This window comes from Bos taurus, chromosome 27 (assembly GCF_002263795.3).
Source record: "Bos taurus isolate L1 Dominette 01449 registration number 42190680 breed Hereford chromosome 27, ARS-UCD2.0, whole genome shotgun sequence".
Taxonomy (NCBI): Eukaryota; Metazoa; Chordata; class Mammalia; order Artiodactyla; family Bovidae; genus Bos; species Bos taurus.
The window spans coordinates 33937749-33959633 of record NC_037354.1 but is presented as its reverse complement, the minus strand read 5'-3'; the positions used below and the strand labels follow the sequence as shown (position 1 = coordinate 33959633).

The 21885-nt window shown below is 48.7% G+C and overlaps 1 protein-coding gene across 13 annotated transcripts in view; it reads right to left on the bottom strand.

Moving 5' to 3' along the window:
* Nucleotides 1-21885, bottom strand: part of TACC1 (transforming acidic coiled-coil containing protein 1) — a 130517-nt gene that overhangs the window by 51145 nt on the left and 57487 nt on the right. For 4 of the 13 annotated variants that reach the window (XM_059882360.1, XM_024986377.2, XM_024986374.2 and 1 more), the window contains one exon: nucleotides 13901-14016. The exons of 3 other annotated variants lie outside the window; for them this stretch is intronic. In XM_059882360.1, coding sequence (XP_059738343.1) covers nucleotides 13901-14016 — 116 coding nt within the window. Of the gene's footprint in view, nucleotides 1-13900; nucleotides 14017-15047; nucleotides 15589-21885 lie in introns of those variants that run through there. 6 more of the 13 variants (XM_005226143.2, XM_005226144.2, XM_059882364.1 and 3 more) reach the window with 4 other exon arrangements.

The following is a 21885-nucleotide window of genomic DNA, read 5'->3' as shown; positions in this document are numbered from 1 at the left end:
CACTCTAGTAAATCTACCGTGGTAAGGCAAAGCCTTTTTAAATGTGACACCAAAAGCAGGGGGAAAGATGACAAAAACGAAGTACATAAACTGAACTCCATCAACAGTAAAAACTTTTACACTTCAAATGCTATCACTGAAAAGAGTGAAAAGACAACCCACAGAATGGGGCAAAATATTTACAATCAGATACCTTATAGGGGACTTGTATTGAGACTACATAAAGTACTCTTTCCAACTCTCTAAGTAACCTAATTAAAAAATAGGCAAGGAATCTGGATAAACATTTTGCTAAAGAACATACACAAATAGCCAAAAAGTATGTGGAAAGCTGCCCAACATTATTAGTCATTAGGGAAACAAAAATCAAAAGCACCATGAGACAACATTTCACGTTTATAAAGGTGGATACAGTCAAATAGATAACAAGTGCTGACTAGGACGTGGAGAAGGCAATGGCACCCCACTCCAGTACTCTTGCCTGGAAAATCCCATGGATGGAGGAGCCTGGTAGGCTGCAGTCCACGGGGTCGCTAAGAGTCGGACACGACTGAGCGACTTCACTTTCACTTTTCACTTTCATGCATTGGAGAAGGAAATGGCAATCCACTCCGGTGTTATTGCCTGGGGAATCCCAGGGACGGGGGAGCCTGGTGGGCTACCGTCTATGGGGTCGCACAGAGTCCGACACGACTGACGCGACTTAGCAGCAGCAGCAGCAGCAGCAGGACGTGGAGAAACTGAAAACCCCCATGTACTCTTGGTAGGGATGTAAAAGGGTGCAGATAGTTTGGAAAACAGTTTGACAGCTCCTCAAAATTAGAAATATTTACCTTATGACCTAGCAATTGCACTACTAGGTATACAGCAAGAGAAATGAAAACCTTACACCCACATAAAAACTTGAACATGAATGTTCACAGCAAGATTATTCACAATAGCCAATAAGTGAAAACAACTCAAATGTCCATCAACTGATGAATGGGTAAATAAAATATGGTTTATCCAGAGAATCAAGTTTTAATCAAGAATTAAAAAAAAGAATGAACTACCAATATATATGCTATAACATGGATGAACTTTGAAAAACATTACGGTAAGTGAACAGAACCAATCAGAAAAGAGTACTACATATTGTATAATTTCAATTACATGAAATGTCCAGAATAAATAAATATATTGAGACATAAAACAGTAGATTATCAGGTGCCTAGGACTGGGGGTGGCAGAAAAATGGGGACATGACTGCTAATGGGTACAGTAATTCTTTGCGATAGGTGATAAAACATTCTTAAAATTAGGTTGATGTGCTAGTTGCACAATTCTGTTCATACACTATAAACCCTTTACATGGTGAACTGCATGCAGGTGAATTATATCTCAATAAAACTGCTTACAAAAGAGACAGAACAAAGAGACTCAGAGGGTAACAGGGTAGAAAGCATGTCCTGCAATTCCTACAACATGTTCTATTACACCACAGACTTACACTTCAGAAAATGCTTTAAATAGTCTGTTATGCGTGTCCCATACTTGAGAGAGCTGGTAGGGCTCAGCATCACATCAATTTGGGATTTCAAATTTTTCTTAAGGAAGCCTACCATGTGCTAGATAAATTCTATTTACAGAAAGAGGTGAAAAAAATGACATCACTCTTTTTTCCTGTAACAGATGTAGCCAAGTATAGGAAGCATCTTAGAGACACGACAATTGACACGCTCAAAAGGCTTTTGGTTTTGTTTTGGGGGTGGGGGTAGGGCTGTTTTTTTAAAAAAATTCTTTCATTTATTTCTTGCTAACATTTGCCTTCTCAGACCTCCCTCACACATTCCCTTGCTAAAACTACCTACTGGCTGCTAAACCGTCTAGGGACGCCAAGGAGGCCAAGGGGCCGGGGGAACAGAAGGCAGCCAGCTCCCTCCAGACTGAGGTCGGCAGGGATCTTACCACCGATTCCCTGTGTCCCCAAGCAGAAACTGAGCACCCAAGACAGAGCTGAGCACAGGATCACTGCTGAGCAGACGTCTGATACATACAGGACCCCCTGCCACCTGATAACCTTTCATATAGAAAAATGTATACAGAGTAAGCGGGCTACAGCCGCTCAGCGCTCCTACCCACAGGAGGAACACCTGTTCTACACTTGACCCTTTCCCTGTGAAGACCCCCTCCTTTCAGGGTCTTCACCCCACCCCTGCTCTCCCAAGTCTGAACCAAGGCGGGGCTTCAGAAGGGAGACAAGGGGGTCTGATCTGAGAAGGCTGTTAATAAGGTACACATTTGCATTTAGGCAAGTGTCCAAAATGTGACCTTTTTCTCCGTTTAATGTCTCTGAGATCCCAGGCCCTCGAATTCCCCCAAAGTTGAAATATACTTCATATATGCATGCTCTTAGCCACTCAGTCCAGGACATCAGCCTTAAAATGGAGTAGAAATGGACACACTATATTGTCCACAGACAGGATAACAGGACAAGAAGGCCTCTGCCAGGACTGCCGGGTAGACCCCAATGGTGCGGGCTCCAGGACTCACGTTCCTGACAACCACGGGGCCCCAGGTCACCCAGAGCCTGGGCGCGGCAAGAGGGGTCCAAGTGGATGAGTCAGGGCAGGAAAAAGCACAACAGCCTCTGAGGTACACTGCAATGTTAAGACGTCACTACTTAACAACAGAAAAACACCACCAACACACACAGACACCCATGCCCGAACCCAGACAACAAACTGTCTAAATCTCCTCCTCCCCGCAAAACCAAACAAAAATATCACCCAGGAGCTGGGGGGAGTGGGGGTGGAGATAATTAATTTATTTGCTTTTTGTAATAGTCAGGGCCAGGTGCTGGAAGCTTCTAACTCCTGAGAGAGGCTCACTCTAACATGCAAGACTCCACAGATAAAGAATAATCTGGAAAGCCATTTGATAAACTGGAAAAGCTTTGTGCTAAGGATGAAGCTTTTACTGTTGCAGCTAAGTCTTTTTAGTTGTGTCCGATTCTGTGTGACCCCATAGACGGCAGCCCACCAGGCTCTTCTGTCCCTGGGATTCTCCAGGCAAGAATACTGGAGTGGGCTGCCATTTCCTTCTCTAAGTACCTCAAATTTCCAAATGAGTGCTCAGTGCTGTTTTATTTAGAAAGAGACCCAAACCCTCCCCCTGAAGGCCAAGGTTACTGTAAGATAAGAGGGTGGGGCCCATAACCAGAAGGAGTCCTCCTTCCCAGCCCTGAACCCAAGCCTCCCTGGAAGCTGAGCCAATGAGGGGTGTGCCTTCTCTTTGCACTCAGGAGGTGCCCTGGGTTTTTGGAACCACCTGGATTTGTTTAAGGCTGCATTTCCAGTAGAGCCGAGACCCCTCCAAATGGACAGAAACCCCAGAAGGCCCCCCAGAGTCATCTGCTCCCCGTCCCCAGCAGGCAGCAGCAGGAGCAGAGGAGAAAGGGCGCATGTTAACAGACGGCTCCTCCTCGCAGAGACCTGAACCTCACTGCAGCTAAACCACCACAACGCGCACCTCCAGAACTCATTACGAGAGCGTTCACAACACCAACTGCCTCTCTCGCAAAGTAGCAACCGCCCACACTGAGCTGGGAAGCTGACGCAGGATAGACAGAGAGGGAGAATGTTCAACCGGAGAGGAGCCTCCAGATGCCTCTGCGGCAGGACGGGAACCCTGGCCGAAGCCACGTCGCTGCTCCTGTCCCTCTGCTCCTGTGCCTAAGAAGGGCAGCAGGGGGCTTCCCTGGCGGTCCAGTGTGTGAGACTTTGCCTTCCGTCGTGGGGGGGTGCTGGTTTAATCCCTGGTCAGAGAGCTAAGATCCCACATGCCCAACGGCCAGAAAACCAAAACATGAAACAGAAGCGATATTGTAAAAATTCCATAAAGACTCTTAAAATAGCCCACATCAAAAAAATTAAAAAAAAAAAAGAGGGACAGGAGGACCAGAGAGGCAGAGCAAAGCAAGAACTTGATGGCAGGCAGCCTCCAAGGCAACCCCCGGGAATCCCACCTCCTGGGATTCACACCCTTGGGCTTGGGTAACCAAAAGGATATTGTAGAAATAACAGAGTATGGCTTCTGAGGCTGTCATGAGAGACACCGCAGCTGCCTTACTGGAAGAATGCTCAGGCAACCCCACAGACAGAGCCCCACAGCACAGTAAGGAACTGAGATCTTCCACCCGCTGCCAGCACCAACGTGCCAGGTGTGGCTGAGGAGGGATCCTCCGGCCCTGGTCAACCTTCAGATGACTAGGGTTCCAGCCAACGCCGGGACTGCATTCTCACCAGGAATCCCAAGCCAGACCACCCAGCTGGGCTGCTCCCAAGTTGCAGACCTCTGAAAACAATGTGAGATAATAAACATCCAGTGGCTTGAGCTACTACCCAGTTTCAGAGTTATCTGCTATGCAGCTATCAGTTCAGTTCAGTCGCTCAGTCATGTCCGACTCTTTGTGACCCCATGAACTGCAGCACGCCAGGCCTCCCTGTCCATCACCGACTCCCGGAGTCCACCCAAACTCATGTCCATTGAGTCGGTGATGCCATCCATCCATGTCCTCCTCTGTGATCCCCTTTTCCACCTGCCCTCAATCTTTCCCAGCATCAGGGTCTTTTCAAATGAGTCAGCTCTTCGCATCAGGTAGCTAGAATATTGGAGTTTCAGCTTCAACGTCAGTCCTTTCAATGAACACCCAGGACTGATCTCCTTTAGGATGGACTGGTTGGATCTCCTTGCAGTCCAAGGGACTCTCAAGAGTCTTCTCCAACACCACAGTTTAAAAGCATCAATGCTTCGGTGCTCAGCTTTCTTTATAGTCCAACTCTCACATCCATATATGACCACTGGAAAAACCATAGCCTTGACTAGACAGCCCTTTGTTGGCAAAGTAATGTCTCTGCTTCTTAATATGCTGTCTAGGTTGGTCATAACTTTCCTTCCAAGGAGTAAGCTATGCAGCAATACCAGCCTCTTAAGAAGCTCCTCCTTCTACCCCAAAATGGGTGCAAAGTCCCAGGAGGCTGCACACGCCCCCGCGCACCTGCCTGTCCTCACCCACACACGACTCACGGGTGGAGAGGGAAGCAAAGTGAAAGCAAATGCTCCCGGTGCCTTTTTATTTCTCATGGATGAGCAGACGCTGAGCACAAAGGAAGCAAATGTTTTTAATCCAACAGCACTGCTTACCCAGTGATGCTTTTACTTTTTCCCTTCTGACTCGATGTTTAAATTGTACTGTAAGCTTCTGATGTTCAAAATTCCTAAAATACATTTTATCCTTCATACATCATATATGCTAAGTTAACGTGTGAAAAATGAAATCTCTTGCTAATTTTTTTTCAAATTACATCATTTTACAAGATACTAAAGAACATGCTTTCCCCCATCACATACTCTCTCCTGGCAACATTTTAAGAACTTTTCATTTCCTCTGATAAGTCATTTCCTAAGGCAGTGAAGAGAGAGAGATACATACATTCCCTGCAGAGAGAACCTGGGTGTGTGATCTTCAAAGCTGAATTTACAGGACTTCCCTGGTGGTCGAGTGGCTGAGACTCCACCCTCCCAACGCAGAGCTGGATCTTGGTCAGGGAACTGGATCCCATAGGCCGCAACTAAAGATCCCGCAGTCAAATAAACAAATCTTCCTTTTAAAAGTTGAATTTATGACCGCACTGTACTACTAGCAGTATAGGCTTCGTTTCCCCATTTTTAGACTGGAAATCACGTGTGGTCTATTTCGGAGCATCATTGTTATGAAACCAAGTAAGATGCTGAAAAAAACTGTATTCAATACATACAATAAATGCAGCTGGAACAGAAAGTTGGTGATCTGTTAGGTCGGAATTCTGCAGTAGGAAAGCTGGAGATCAATAATTTGCTGTCGTATTTCCAGCAATGACATAGGGAACAGGGACTGGCCAGGACAGTATCCAAATCAGCCAAACAGAACTGCCAGATCACATTTTTCCACTTGTGAATTAATGAGATAATCCATTTGGTTACTGTCCTCTTGCCAAGTCTGGCCATCATTAGTCTAGGCCCTGGGGATCTATCTGATTATGTTCGTGCAAGCCCATGAAATTAGGTTCATGTACGTGTGAAGGTGAGGGTGAGACCTTGAACTTACAAGCTGCAATCCCTTCCCAGGCCCAAAGTTAAACCATTACTAGACACTTCAGCGACCCCTAGTTATCAAATCCCTACAGAGACAGCTGTTTTGGGTGGATAAACCATGGTCTTCCTGTCACTCACCGGAGTTCAGAAGACTGTGACAAAATGGTATATTCTGCTAGGGCTTCCTATGAACAGTAAGTAGTATTACTGCTGCTGCTGCTGCTAAGTTGCTTCAGTCGTGTCCGACTCTGTGCAACCCCATAGACAGCAGCCCACCAGGACCCCCAGTCCCTGGGATTCTCCAGGCAAGAACACTGGAGTGGGTTGCCATTTCCTTCTCCAATGCATGAAAGTGAAAAGTGAAGGTGAAGTCGTTCAGTCATGTCCGACTCTGTGCGACCCCATGGACTGCAGCCCACCAGGCTCCTGAGTCCATGGGATTTTCCAGTCAAGAGTACTGGAGTGGGGTGTCATTGCCTTCTCCACTTGAAAAAGAAACTATGACTGCTCTTTAAATGTGGTGAAGGCTTCAGACCACATCCATTCTGTAGGTGGAGCACTGCTGTGTGAAGTCGCTCAGTCATGTCCAACTCTGTGCGACCCCATGGACTGTATGTAGCCCACCAGACTCCTCTGTCCTTGGGATTTCCCAGGCAAGAATACTGGAGTGGGTTGCCAGGGGATCTTCCTGACCCAGGGACAGAACCCAAGTCTCTTGTGTTTCCTGCATTAGCAAGCAGGTTCTTTACCACTGTGCCACCTGGGAATTAAGTGGTAGCAATGCAATTTAGCAGGGCTGCCCTCTCAGTACACCAGAGAAAACACCTCCACCGTCGGAAGCTCTCAAAGGAAGCTATACTGCTTTATTTGGGGCTCAAGTGAGCTCTAAATTGGGAAATGCAGGTCTGAGGTGAGTATAATCATCACGATATTTAAGAAGGTCTTGAATTTGCTATTCACCTTAAAAGAATAATAACTACTTTGACAGTTACTAAAATATTCATTTCCAGCATGCAGACTTTGCCCCTGCCCCCAAGTTTTTTATTTAGTACTCTCTGAATCTCTGCTGGAAAAATGATATTCTTCCCCAAAGTATCTCCTTGGGTGGAGCACCACACAGAGGAAGAGGTGCTCCTTACACGGCTCCTTTATTGTTGCTGTTGTTTAGTCACTCAGTCGTGTCCAACTCTTTGTGACCCCATGGACTGAAGCCCACCAGGTCCCTCTGTCCATGGGATTCTCCAGGCAAGAATACAGGAGTGGGTTGCCATTTCCTTCTCCAGGGGGATCTTCTCAACCCAGGGACTGAACCTGTGTCTCTGTGTTTCCTAAACTGACAAGCAGATTCTTTACTGCTGAGCCACCAGGGATGCCCACATGGCTCCTTTACATTATTATAAAATAAAGCAACAAAGTCACATGGCCTCATCCCATTTACTACTAGTGGGAATTTCCAAGCTGAGAACTACATTCAACAGGGTGAGGGGGTGGGGGATGGAACTGTATCATGCTGCAGAGCTTTTTAAGCGCATTTCATAGTAATATGAAGTGTAATATACAAACTTAAACTGTGAAAGAGCCAATAAAATAAGAGCATTAACCTGGAATGTTGTTGAAGAAGCCACTGGGGTGAACTGTCAGGTAACACGAAGGGTCCTTACCGGTCGCATTGTGTGTGTGTATTAGTCACTCAGTCGGGTCTAACTCTTTGCGACCCCATGGACTGTAGCTCGACACGCTCCTCTGTTCACAAATTTGTCCAGGCAAGAATACTGGAGTGGGTAGCCATTCCCTTCTCCAGGGGATCTTCCTGACCCAGCAACTGAACCCAGGTCTCTTGTATTGTAGGCAGATTCTTTACCATCTGAACCACCAGGGAGGCTCATTAGTCCCATTACCTCTAGGATATTCTAATAAAGCAATCCCTGCAGCAGGAGCCTGGAAAGGTGTCAAACTAAGTCCCTAGGAGAACCACACTCACAGATTCGACTAGAACACTTCAATGTTTGCATATTTGCTTATACAAGTAGCCCAAAGCCTTAGGATCAAACATCTAAGGCTCAGATTTTAATAAGACTTCCCTTCTAAGTCTTACATAGGTACAATCTAAACCAACCAACCATACAACCTATACCAAAAATACACCATAGCAACAGTCAAATTACAAATTCTCAAACACCCAAAGTTACATTAGAAACAAAAGTGAAAAGTCTCTGTGTTTGTACTTATATTAAATGATTGCCAAATTCTCCCCATTCTTCCCTGATTTCCTTTTTGCTCATATCTTTTAGAGAATCGAAAATTAAGTATGAGCCAGACAGAAACGTCATTTTGCGAGGGAGACCAACAGCCAGCCCAAACAGTCTCTCCTTGATGCCGCCCCTGGCCATTCAGACCCACAGGAGCGGCACCAGTGCCCACGGCTCACTTGCTAATTAATCCGCTACAGCCTTGTAGCTTTTTTTAAAACTAAAGTTCAATTATAAAGGTCAAATTATAAAGTACTTAAACTTTATCATTTTACCAAAATCATTGCAAGTGTGGATCAAGGTCGGCAAACTTCCTGTAAAGAGCCAGATAGTAAATATTTCAGGCATTTGCCTCTGTTCTGAGTTTTCAATCTGCTATCTTACTGCAAAAGCAGCCAGACTACACCTAAATGCACGGCTGCATTCCAAAATGAAACTTTACTTATGGGCCCTGCAATTTGAACTTCATGTACTTTTCACACAAAGTATTGTTTTCCGCCATTTAAAAATGTAGCAACAGTTCTCAGCTCTCCAGCAGAACAGTAACAGGTAACGGCAGGCCTATGAGCTATTGTTGGCTGATGCCTGATTTACAATGACCCCAACTATGTCAACAAACAAGTCAGCGGTCCCCACAGGCCTCCGGCAGTAATACCTATGGGCTGACCCTGTTTATCTCTCTCCTGTTCTGGAGAACTACCTTATGTGTTTGGTGTATCTAGTCCTCTAATCAACACATCAAACAGGGTAAATGTTCCAAGGGCATAGAGAGCTCCAGTGTGAATTAAAATTCCCTCTCTCAAAGAAAGGTAACAATTTGTAAACAAAGGCGTGTGTGTTTGTGTGTGCCGGCTGGGGGAGGCTTCAATTAACAGAGGACAGCAGAGGCCAGCCACTGCAGCTTTCACTTTTATAATCTAAACACGGGACAAAACCGCAGTCCATCAGCACTGGAAACAAACAAACAAAAAAAACGATGAACTTGACTGTACCTCTCGAACGTCCTTTCCTAGGTGATGTCTCCTTACTGATACATCTCCCAGCAAAGAGAAAGAACAGTAACATCAGCAACTTAAACACCCTTTGCAGAGCTTATAGATCATCCTGCCAGAAGACAGAGTCTTACATGATCTACACGGGCTGCTCCCCTGCGTCAAAGACTAACCATATTCTTAGGGGCTTCCCACGTGGTGCAGTGGTAAAGAATCTGCCGGTCAAGGCAGGAGATGCCGGTTTGATCCCCGGATGGGGAAGATCCCCTGAAGGAAGAAATGGTAACCTGCTCCTGTATTATTCTTGCCTGGAGAATCCCAAGGACAGAGGAGCCTGGTGGGCTGCAGTCCACAGGATCGAAAGAATCAGACACAACTGAGCAAAAGTGAGAATGCACACCACCTTACCAGGAGTCAAACAATCAACAGTTTTTAGAAAGAGAACCTTCCAGGCTGAGAAGTTAGACTTCAACATTTAAACTCCAGGAATTTTTGCCCACTGATATCTTCCCTGGTCAGACCTGTGCTCTGGCTGTATTTTTACACTCACTGTGTATGCATAACAAGGCCATCCACAGAACTCTGGACAAGGACTAGTGGGGAGAAGAAGCCCCAGAGGGCAGGATACTGCCAGGTTGATGAGGAATCATCCTGTTATTTAAAGACACTAAATGGCAAGACTTCTTCATATGCAGTGCTTTTTTTCCCCAGTTTGTACCGCCTGCCACTTTCATGGTCCACAATCTTGAGCTACTCCACTGAGCTTTCTTGATCCACGTTCAGCTGCATCTGACTCTTTGTGACCCCATGGATTGTAGCCCACCAGGCTCCTCTGTCCATGGGATTTTCCAGGCAACAATACTCAAGTGGGTTGCCATTTCCTCCTCCAAGGGATCTTCCCAACCCAGAGACGGAACCCACATCTCCCACGTCTCCTGCATTACAGGCGGATTCTTTACCGCTGAGCCATCGGGAAAGCCCTTTCTTGGTCCTTGACTCTAAAAAGAAATTCTAGAGAGACCGAGAAAAGAGACTATGAGCCGTAAGTGACCAAAACTTGTAAAAATGAGTCAGTGGCACAGGAAGGACCAAACAATTGGGTCTGTGTGGTTCTGGGGGCCTGGGCCACACTGGCCTCCAATTAATTAGCAAAGAATCTGTCAGGATGAATCAGACCACCAGCTGACAGGATGGTGAGGAAGCAGGCGGCCCAGGCTGAGCAATTCAAAGAGGCTTTCAAACTATCTTGTGAGCTTTTTTTAAATTTGAGGGGAAGGCCACAGAATAGCTCTCTCAGGCTTTCAAATCTCCCTTCAGATCTGCCAATCTTGAGAGAAGAAAGGGGAAGCTATGAAGCGGCATCTTCTGTCATGGAGACCGATACCCAACCAAGTGGCACACAGAAGTCCTCTAACACGCAAACCTGCCTGTTCCCATGCGGTCTCTGCCTGAACTCATGGTAAAAAAGTGGCCCAGGGCCAGCTGAGGGGATTTTCAGCAGGGCAGCCCAGAATGGAGCTCACCATTTATTGATTTAATAAAAAAAATTTTTTTTGCCACACCACGTGGCATGCGGGATCTTAGTTCCCTGACCAGGGGTCAAACCCGCGTCCCCTGCATTGGAAGCATGGAGTCTTAACCACTGGACTGCCAGGGAAATCCCTGGAGCTCACCATTGAAAGCAAAACCAAATCACAAAAAGCTGGTAACATTTCCCCAGTAAGTCCAGCTCCATCACGAAATCCAGCACAGACTTCCTGTGACCTCCCCAGGTGACCTTTGAGGAAATTGCTAAGCAAGGAAATATAATAACCGTTGGGAGAATAAATTCATGACCCGATCAAAAATTAGGTAACAGGGTAACTGAAAGCTGGCTCTACTTTGTCACTGCAGGTGACAGTGACACTCACTGGAATAGAGAAAACACAGGAAAAGGACATCCATCCTGGAGTCCCTTCTCCAGACAGCAGCCAGCTATCCTTTGAAAAAGGAAGCGAGAGCACTGTCCCTCTGTTCAAAGCCCTGCTGTGGGTTGGACTATATTCCCCCCAAAAGATAAGCTCAAGTCCTAACTGCCCACACCTGGGAATGTGGTCTTATCTGGACATAATAGTTGAGCCCTGAACAATGTGGGGGTTAGGGGTGTCTACCCCCAACCACTCAGCACAGTTGAAAACACTCCATACCCACGTTTCTCTATCCTTGGATTCAATCCACCGTGGACCATGTAGTACTCTAGGACAGTGGTCCCCAACTTTTTTGGCATCAGGGACCCATTTCATGGAAGACAATTCTTCCACGGACCGGGGTAGGGGATGGAGAATGGTTTCAGGGTGACCCAATTGCATTACATTTACCGTACACTTTATTTCTATTATTATTACATTAGATCCACCTCAGATAATCAGGTAGTAGATCCTGGAGGCTGGGGACCCCTGCTCTAGAACATACTTAGTGAAAAAAAATCTGTGTCAACTGGACCCACACAGTTCAAATCCATGTCACTCAAGGCTCAATTGTAGTTATCTCTGCTGCTGCTAAGTCGCTTCAGTCGTGTCCGACTCTGTGCAACCCCATAGACGGCAGCCCACCAGGCTTCCCTGTCCCTGGGATTCTCCAGGCAAGAACACTGGAGTGGGTTGCCATTTCCTTCTCCAATGCATGAAAGTGAAAAGTGAAAGTAAAGTCGCTCAGTCGTGTCCGACTCTAGCGACCCCATGGACTGCAGCCTACCAGGCTCCTCCATCCATGGGATTTTCCAGGCAAGAGTACTGGAGTGGGGTGCCGTTGCCTTCTCCGAGTTATCTCTGCAGATGTAATCAAGGTAAGAAGAGGTCGACTTAGATTGGAGTGGTCCCTAAACCCACTGACTGGCGTCCTCCTCAGAAAGCCACATGAAGAGACAGAGATATGCAGGGAGAAGCTGACCAGGTAAGATGGGAGCTCTGCTGCCACGGACCAAGGAACACCAAGAATTGCTGGCAACCACCAGAAACCGGAAGAAACAGGGAAGAATTTGTCCCTAGAACCTTTGGAAGGGGTCTGGCCCTGCCAACAGCTTGATTTCAGACTTCTAGCCTTCAGAACAGAGAGGGAACCAATTTCCATTGTTTTAAGCTGCCCAGTTGGTGGCATTTTTAAAAGGCAGCCCTTCGGATCTCACTCAGAAGGAAAAATGAACGCCTTGTGACAACAGGACCCAGACAGCCCCTACCTGGCTGACTCCAGCTCCCTGCCTGGCCGCTGCTGCAGCCACCCAGGCCTCTTCCCTGACTTCCAACATGCTGCCCCCTGGGCACTTCCCTCCCCACCCCTCTGCCTCAGGCTGGTGCTGTCTCAGACCTTCCCAGGAGCCATGCTCTCTGTTAGAAGAGTTCTCCTCAGGAAACTGCACAGATGTCCCCTCAATCCTCTTTCAGGACTCTGCTGAAGTCCCCTAATCAGTCAGGTTCCCCACCCCCATCAGCCTTCAGCACCTCCTACCAACCCTCCCCCTACTCTGTTCCCCCTTCCCCTGCTTCATTTTTCTCTGTTGTTGTACTTAGGCCAAAGCTGACAGGTGTGCGTGTGCATGCTAAGTCACTTCAATCGTGTCTGACTCTTTGTGACCCCAGGACTATAGCGCGCCAGGCTCTTCTGTCCATGGGATTCTCCAGGCAAGAATACTGGAGTGGGCTGCCAGGCTCTCCTCCAGGGGATCTTTCCAACCCAGGGATAGAACTTGTGTCTCCTGCATTGCAGAAAGGTTCTTTACCGCTGAGCCACCAGGGAAGCCAAGCTGACAGGTAGGTACATTCTGCTTAACCTCTGAAAGGCCCGTCTCCCTCCATGACACTGGCCTGCAGAGATGGCGACTGTTTTCACTGCTGAATCACAGCCACTCTGAATAGCTAACTGCCTGCGATCAGGCCAGGTGAGATTTTACTCAGAATTGGCTGTTGGACAAAAACGGTTTCCGCTAATCGAGAGGAACAGCAGCAGCCTCTGCAGATGAAATGCGGGCTCAAGGTTGGGCTCTGAGGGCAGCAGGGTGTCTCCATGCCAGGCTTTCTTGGGTGGACTGGAGCTCACCACCATCCCTGGTGGAAGCGGGGGCGGTGAAGAACTTTGACACTGCCTCTTAAGATTCCTCCTTGTCTAAAAAAATTCAACTCCTACCTATAATCTTTGTCTCCAGCCACACCCTGGAGAAAATGCGCAGGCCTGAGAAACGCGTGAAGCCAAATCTAAACACACCTCCATCCCAACATCACCATACATTTTGTTTTTCAGGGCCCAGCAGGAATGTTCTGATAATGATAATTTCATACTGCAAAATGTACAACCTACTTAGGGAAGAAAGATTCTGGCTTCCACACTTGGAAAAATACAAACAAACCATTTCAAATATGCCAGGAGCTTTCAAACAGCTCCTGCTGAGTAAGGAGACAACCCCCCACCTTTTAAAATGGCCCTGCATTAACACTTTTCCTTCTCTTATTTACATTTTCAAAACTTTAAACGACAGCAGCAAAAAAAGGCAGAACAAGGGAAGTCTTTCCTTACCTTGGGTCTTGGCCCCCGAGCCTGCCAGTCCGAGGTGCGACTCACAGGATTCCTTGAGAGGGGATCGGATGGGCGTTTCAGTTTCAGGGGTCTCAAAATTACCTTCAGAATCCGAGCTGCCAAGGGGGAAAAATGAGGAATTACCACTTTCAACGGTATTTCCGACACCCCTTTACAGGCTACATCTCCACAAGGTCCAGTATTTTTTGCTAACTTTGCACCCCGCGCAGGGGTCGTCAGTGTGGACTGGCCCGGGATTGGGGGGAGGCGGGGTGCAGTGCTGTAGCAGCGACCTCCTCCGGCTTCCGTCTCCCTGAAACCTCCTCCATCCTCCGGGGCCTTTCTCCAGCAACGTTTATTTCTGAGGTCATCCATCCCTCTGACAGCCCCCCAAAAGCCCCTTCAACAGACTCCTTTTCTCACAAAAGCCCTTTGCCAAAGGCTTAAAAATTCAGATCGCCCCTCTCAGCCTAAAATCAAGAAGCCAGCTTTCGCCACGATGCCCTTTTTCTGGAGTTAGGCCTCTCTCTACCTGTTTGCAAGGCACCCGGCCAGAGGCCGAGGACGCTGTCACCTGCCTCCCGCAATCACACGGGTTGACAGCTCAGGAGAGACAACCATTTCTCCCCCAGCGGCCAGGGGGGCTGGCATCACGCGACCTTCTTCACCAAGGCTGCATTTTCGGGGAAACAGGGGAGTCCCAGGAGGGCCTGGGAGCGACTTCTTCCCCGTACGGAGGGCCCCAAGTGCCAGCGGTTGTAATCCACGACAGGGCGTGCGTGTGTGTGTGTGTGTGTGCGTGTGTTTGTGCAGGGGCGGGCGCTGGGGTCTCGAAGCTTAGAGAAAGGGACCGAGGCACACGGGGATGCGCAGAGACTGCAGATTTTGGGTTAGGTTCAGAAAGCTCACACTGTAACGAGGGAAGGAAAACACCCGGCGGGAGGGCACAACGTCCTGAACTTCCGACTGCACAGCGGGGGCCTGGTTACGGGCAGGGACGGCAGCACTGCCATGAACACGGTTAACGCGGGTGGCGACCACACACACACACACACACACATACACACGCGCGCGCGCGCACACAAAATGAGCCGCGGATGGATGGATGGCAGCACGTCCGAATCTCGGCAGCAACGCGTGTACTTGCCTGAAACTCAAGGATTTGGTCTCGGCTTGCGAGTCCTCGTCCTCGGGGTCGCCCTCGGGCCCTCCGGCCTCGTCCTCTCCGGCGCCCCCGCCGCGCACCGCGGACCACGTCCATCTCGCCCACTGCACGGGCGACAGGATCTGCCAGGGGCTGAACGCCATGCGCGCGGCTCCTGCGGCCCCGGCTCCTGGGAGGAGGGGAGCGGGGACGGGAGAGCGCTTTTTTCTCCCTTTCAAGATGGAGGGACCCGGTGACAGGCGCCCGGACGCGCTTCCAGCGGAGGCGCGGATGTGGTTTCACGGGCGCCGTCGGGGGCGCGGGCGCAGCGCTTCCTCTCAGCCGGCCGGCCGCGCGCCGCTCCCTCCTCGTCCTCCTTCCCGAACGTGCGGCCGCGGCGCCGAAGCCCCTCCTGGGGCCTCCTCGGGGCGGGGTGAGGGGAGCCCGGGTCTGCAGCTCGGCCTCGGCTGCCCGGCGGCTAGGCGTCTGCGTTCCGAGGGGCCCGGTTGCCGGCTCCCGCCTCCCGGCCAGCCGGCCGCGCCTCAGCTGCCGCGGAGCCGCGCCCCGGGAGCCGCCCCCCTCGGGCCGTACCACCCGCGCGCGCGGCGAGGGGCGCCGGCGGAGGCGGGGCCTCGGAAGCGCGCGGCACAGCGGCCGGGCCCCCCCCGCCTTCGCGCCGCGGTGGTCGCGCCCGCGCTGCGGGGGAAGGGGCTTGGCGGCTGCGACTCCGGAGGCGGCGACGGGCCGAGAACCCGGGCGCTGTCAACGGTTCTGCCGGCTTCCCGTTTTTCCGAGTCGGCGCACGCTGGGTGTCCCTCCTTCCCTGTTTTTCATCTTGCTACTGCGACTTAATGGCGTTGGTGATACAGGCTCACAGAGAAGTTCAGCCTCTTATTGTTAAAAAAACCCCAAAAAACAACTTTTGAGGCCGCTGTTAACGGTGTTTTCCCTTCTCTGATAGAACGGCGTGGAAAATGTCAGCCTTTTCGCCCTCATCTGACCTCACCACGTCAGATCCCTCAGCGGTGGTACAAGAGTAGCCAAGGGCTGGAATTTTTCGATGCTTTTTTCGCTCCCCAGTCCGCACAGGTGGACGCGCCGTGGCCAGGTCTTGGGTATAGGGTGCTAAATGACACTGAAATTATAGCCTTATCCGTCTCCCATTCTCTCTTTTTTTTTTTTTTTTTGAGGCTTTCTTTTCATAACTTCTGATTCGGTTTCTGACTCTGCTGCTTCGAAAGTCGGTCAACAGGCCTGGTGATTTCAGCCTTCAAAGTAAAAAAAAAAAAACTGTATGTTTGAAGGGAGAGGGAAGTAAGTAGTAGAGTTGTCCTCGGATTTTCTTGATTTTCATTCCAGGAATTCAGTTTAGGGACGGCGCCTCTCAGAGTCACCAATGCACCAAGCAAGACTGCCTCAACTTCATGATCTCCGTGCCTGGATAAAGGCATTTCTTATCCTACTCTTAATTTTCAGAGTTGCAGGTTCCCAAAGAAAGAGCAGCTCCAGAATTAAGAGCAAAGGCTGACACTGCCAGACAGCAGTCTTCCCCTGAAAGGGGTTGGCATAACATACTGTTGATGAATCATGACTGCCTTACACATTTTGATAACAAGAACAAAAGCAAAAACGATGCAAGATAAGGCCTGGCGGGTGGGTCTTAACCATAACAGAAGGGCAGGGGTTTGCCTGAAGTCTAGACAAGAGGGCTGGGGTGTCTGGATACTTTACAATTCATCCAGCTCCCAGAGATAAACACAACAGTTTCGATCATTCTGGAGACTACAAAGAAATAAGCAGGAGTTGTTTTTTTAGGTCTACATGAAATATGCCACAACAGTCTCCCACTGTTTGTATTTTTAGGTTTATGGCTCACCACACAACCCTTCAGATTATAAGGTTCCCCAGGTTCCTGGATCTGACACAAGCGTTTTGTTGCTTGGAAATGATATTGTCCACATATATCAGTGGGCTTCCCTGATGGCTCAGTGGGTAAAGAATCTGCCTGCAATGCAGGAGACATAGGAGACATGGGTTCGATCCCTGGGTCAGGAAGATCCCCTGGCAGGGGAAATGGCAACCCACTCCAGTATTCTTGCCTGTAAAATCCCATGGACAGAGGAGCCTAGGGGGCTACAGTCCAGAGAGTCACAGAGAGTCGGACAGGACTGAGCAACTAAGCGTGCGCACACATATACATCAGTAATTGTCATATACTAGGTCCTGTTCATTCTTACTCCTGAATGTTCTCGAATCCTTTCAGTTCAGTTCAGTCGCTGAGTCGTGTTTGACTCTGCGACCCCATGAACCGCAGCACGCCAGGCCTCCTTGTCCATCACCAACTCCCAGAGTCCACCCAAACCCATGTCCATTGAGTTGGTGATGCCATCCAGCTATCTCATCCTCTGTCATCCCCTTCTCCTCCTGCCCTCAATCTTTCCCATCATCAGGGTCTTTTCAAATGAGTCAGCTTTTCTCATCAGGGGGCCAAAGTATTGGAGTCTCAGCTTCAACATCAGTCCGTCCAATGAACACCCAAGACTGATCTCCTTTAGGATGGACATTCCTCTGCAATTCCATTATGATTCCTGCAGTCCCCATTTTTCGTAGATCCTCTGTAAATGTCTCCCAACCGCTTCTACCTCTGAGGGTTTTTCCAGCCCAGGTCAGCCTTGCCTGGCTGATCTGTGACTCCTACTCTAGCCTTGCTATTCCTGCTCTCCTCTGCTCCAGCCCTTTATAGTCGTAGCCATAGTCCCTACAGAATTTGTTCTGAACCTTTACTATGTCCAAGAATCATTTGTGGCTCTTCTTTAAAAATCCAAATCCAGGGGAGATCCTCGGTGGTCCCCCAGCTAAGACTTCAAGCTCTAGGTGCAGGGCAGCTGAGGTTCGATCCCTGGTCGTGGAACTAGATCGCACATGCCGCAACTGAGACCCAGTGCAGACAAATAAACATTAAAAAAAAAAAGCACTTGGACTGAAAAAAAATTTTTTTAATCCAAATCCAAACTGCCCCAGCAGGTTCTAGAAATCTGTATTTTGACCGAGTGTCCTGGGGAATTTATTCCACAGGATAAATTTGGGAATGATGACTAGCTTGAGTTGACTAAATGTTGCTTCTGGAACAATTTCCCTTTAGCCTACAGTGTTTTACACACTCTTCCCCCTACCCCCACCCTGACCTCAAGCCCTCAGACCTTGAAGGTCCAAAGATACCAGCGCAGGTGTCTCCTCTGGGAATTCTCCCTGCTTTCTACCATCTCTATACCCTAAACATTGATAGAGACTCTCAGTGTGGCTCAGTGGTAAAGCATCTGCCTGCTATTGTAGGAGACATGGGTTCAATCCCTGGGTTGGGAAGATCCCCCAGAGGAGGGCATGGTAATCCACTCCAGTATTCTTGCCTAGAGAATCCCATTGACAGAGAAGCCTGGTGGGCTACAGTCCATGGGGTCGCAAAAGAGTCGGGCACTACTGAGCGACTAAACAACTATTAATAGTTATCACCAGGGCAAGAGGCATACATCAGGATGTCCCAGGACATAAGGTCATCCTACACACTACACATAACATGTTTGTTTACATGTCTTTCCCACGTCTGAACCATAAGCTTCTAAACAGTAGGGGCCACATCGTAGTTATGATTTATTTTCGTTTGCCCAGAGATCAGTACCGGACCACACTGTCAGTAGGGTGTTGAATTAATGTGCAGAAAAGGAATATTCCAGTTTACAAAGAGACCTTCTAAGTTTGGCTACGGTGCCAGAAATTCCTAAAGCCTGACTCTTCCTGGCAAAATCAAGATTTTGAACCAGCCTACAACAGAAACCAGACAAGTGATGGCCCCAGCAAGACAAAAGCTTATACAGAAATTTCTTGAAATTGGAGAAACAAAAGCTCAGGTTTCTGAAAGTCTTTGCAAACTCCTGGACTTAATGGGAACAGCAATAAAGTAAGTATTCAATAGCTTGAATTAATTTTTTTGTCTAAAAGAACAAATAATGAGGCTGATACATCAGTTTTCCTATAACTCTGGAAAGAACGGGCAGTGTTTGACCAAGAAGGTAAATCAAATCACTTTGCTGCTACACCCTTAGCTTCAAGGACTAGATGTCTGCAAATGGAATGTCTTTGTCTTGGAAATGACCGGAAGCACAGGAAGGGCCCATCTGTTCTCTTCCTTCCTCTGCTTCTTGCCCTTCACAGAAACTTTGGGTCAATACTCCATGAAAATCTAAAATGAAACTCCTTGAAACATCCATAGTGGTGGCCGGGGCAGACACACACACCTTGCCACTAATGAATGCCCCAAGGTGGTGGTGGTTTAGTCCTTCAGTCAGGTCGCCCACCAGGCTCCTCAGTCCATGGGATTTTCCAGGCAAGAATACTGGAGTGGGTTGCCGTGCCCTCCTCCGGGGGATCGTCCCGATCCAGGTCTCCCGCATTGCAGGTGATTCTTTACTGACTAAATCACCAGGGAAGCCCATTAAGGACTAGATCTCAACTCATACTGAACTTGATCGTGCAGTAGGGCAAGCAAACACAACTCCCTTCCTAGATAATGTGTCGGACATGACTTAGCAAAGTAAACAATAACAACAAGTCTTTCACTCGAGAAGTATCGGAGCTGCGAGCAATCCACGCACAATGGGAACCCTTTTACAACAGAAGGAAGGAAAAACAGCTACTGTGGACAAAACCTTTTCCGACAGCCAGTGAAACGAGAAGGCCGTGTGTATGAGATGATGTCCTAGGAGAGGACGAGGGTGGCCCAGGGTGGCAACAGGGAAATCACAGAGTTGAGGTCACCACCAAGAGAAGAGAAAACGCAGGCCGGTGGGCAGGCAAACCCATCAACTTATCTGTATTTCCTAACAATTTACAAATTCGGTGAGCAAAAGAAACACCTAACTTCAAGATGAAATGCCAAACTGAGGATTCCCAGGTGGCGCTAGAGGTAAAGAACCTGCCTGCCAATGCAGGAGATGGGGGAGACACGGCTCGATCCCTGGGTCGGGAAGATCCCCTGGAGGAGGACGCGGCAACCCACTCCAGTATTCTTGCCTGGAGAATCCCATGGACAGAGGAGCCTGGCGGGCTGCAGTCCATGGGGTCACACAGGGTTGGATGCGACTGAGCACACGCATGCCAGATTGGTGAATGTCATCAAACCGGAGGAGTGGCTCTAAAGGGCTGAGAAAAGGCACTGGCCCATATGACTTGAAACAGCTGATGGCAACCAAGTATAGATGACTCAGTAGATCCTTGACAGACCATCTCCCCTCCCCATCCTGCTTTTGAGAGCCACCTTGTTCACGGAACACACGACACAGTGGGGTGTTCCCTGTGCGTGCTCACTCCACCAGCCCCACCACTGGATGGTCTCGTCTCACCCCGCGCACTGAGCTAAACCCCCTCAACCCTTCTCTTTTGTCTTCTCGAATACAGAAGAGCAGAAGGTCTCTAAGATGCAATGACAACCGTACCTTACATAATCAAGTTTCCTCTGATCCCTACAACATTCTCCGGGAGTGGGGCAGGTTTTCTCATCCTCAATTTGCTGATGAGGTGACTGAAGCGGAAAAGGCAGTCACCGGCCTAAAACTGTGACACGGGGCTGACTCGGGAGCCTGGTCTCCTACCTTTCAGTACTCCTCTTGAAGAACGCAGAAAGCACTCGCAGCCACGTGGCGGCTTGAGATTCCATCAGTGGGACGCTCTACACAGCTTCTTGCCGCTGCTGCAGTCTTGGCTTCCTGCTTACCTGGCCAGGGCTACAAAGTCCCAACTAGGAGTACCTCACTCCACCCACGAAGAAATGCCATTGCCAACAATGGCATCTGAGGTATTCAGGTTAAGTTCAACATTACAGTCTTAAACCTTGCAAGATCCAATGTTCTCCTTTACCTGCAGGCGACAGAATCTCAAACTTCCCTCCAACATGTCCAAACCAGGCGACTTCTATTAACACTATGCGTTTATACCAAAAATTACATCCTAAAGAGAACCCTCTTTCTCATTTTTTTTAAAACAGAAAACCTGGATTTATGTCCACAGCTAAGATGCTTGAAGAGCTCCAGAAAGATGAAAAGAGATCCAGATTGCATCCATTAAAGACTTGGCCAAGCATCCCACCTAGGGAACTTGCTCAAAGACCCTTGTCCAGGCTCTGCTCCGGTGAACGACTCTCGTCAGATCCACTTTGTCGTTTATTTTGTTCTCTATCACTAGAGCAAAGTTTGACTTCCCCAGAAAGTATGTCATTCCGCCTAGATCACAATCAGACCTACTGGAGAACACGACAGAGTTACACCATGCCAGCTTTCAGAGAAGTGGGAAAAGGAACAGACATATGTTATGATGTTTACACACAACTGGTGTCGTGAAGGGGCTTCCCAGATGGCGCTAGTGGTAAAGAACCTGCCTGCCAATGCAGGAGACACAAGAGTCATGGGATCAGTCCTTAGGTCAGGAAGATCCCCTGGAGGAGGCCATGGCAACCCACTCCAGTACTCTTGCCTGGAGAATTCCATGGACAGAGGAGCCTGGTGGGCTACAGCCCATGGGGTCGCAAAGAGTCAGACACGACTGAAGCGACTTAGCATGCAGTGTCATGGGAGAACCCATTCTTGAGGTTTTCTGCTCATCCCCAGCAGATGTCATGACTATGTTTACTGACTTTATAAGAAAGTTCACTTTCCCTGGAATATACTAGAAAGTACTAGAAAAACAGCAGTTGAGTACAAAAGATATAAACAGACTTGGGTCAATCAGTGCGTTCTGTGAGGAAATAACCCAAGCATTGTCACTGATCCTTCACCAACTACCACAAATCTAC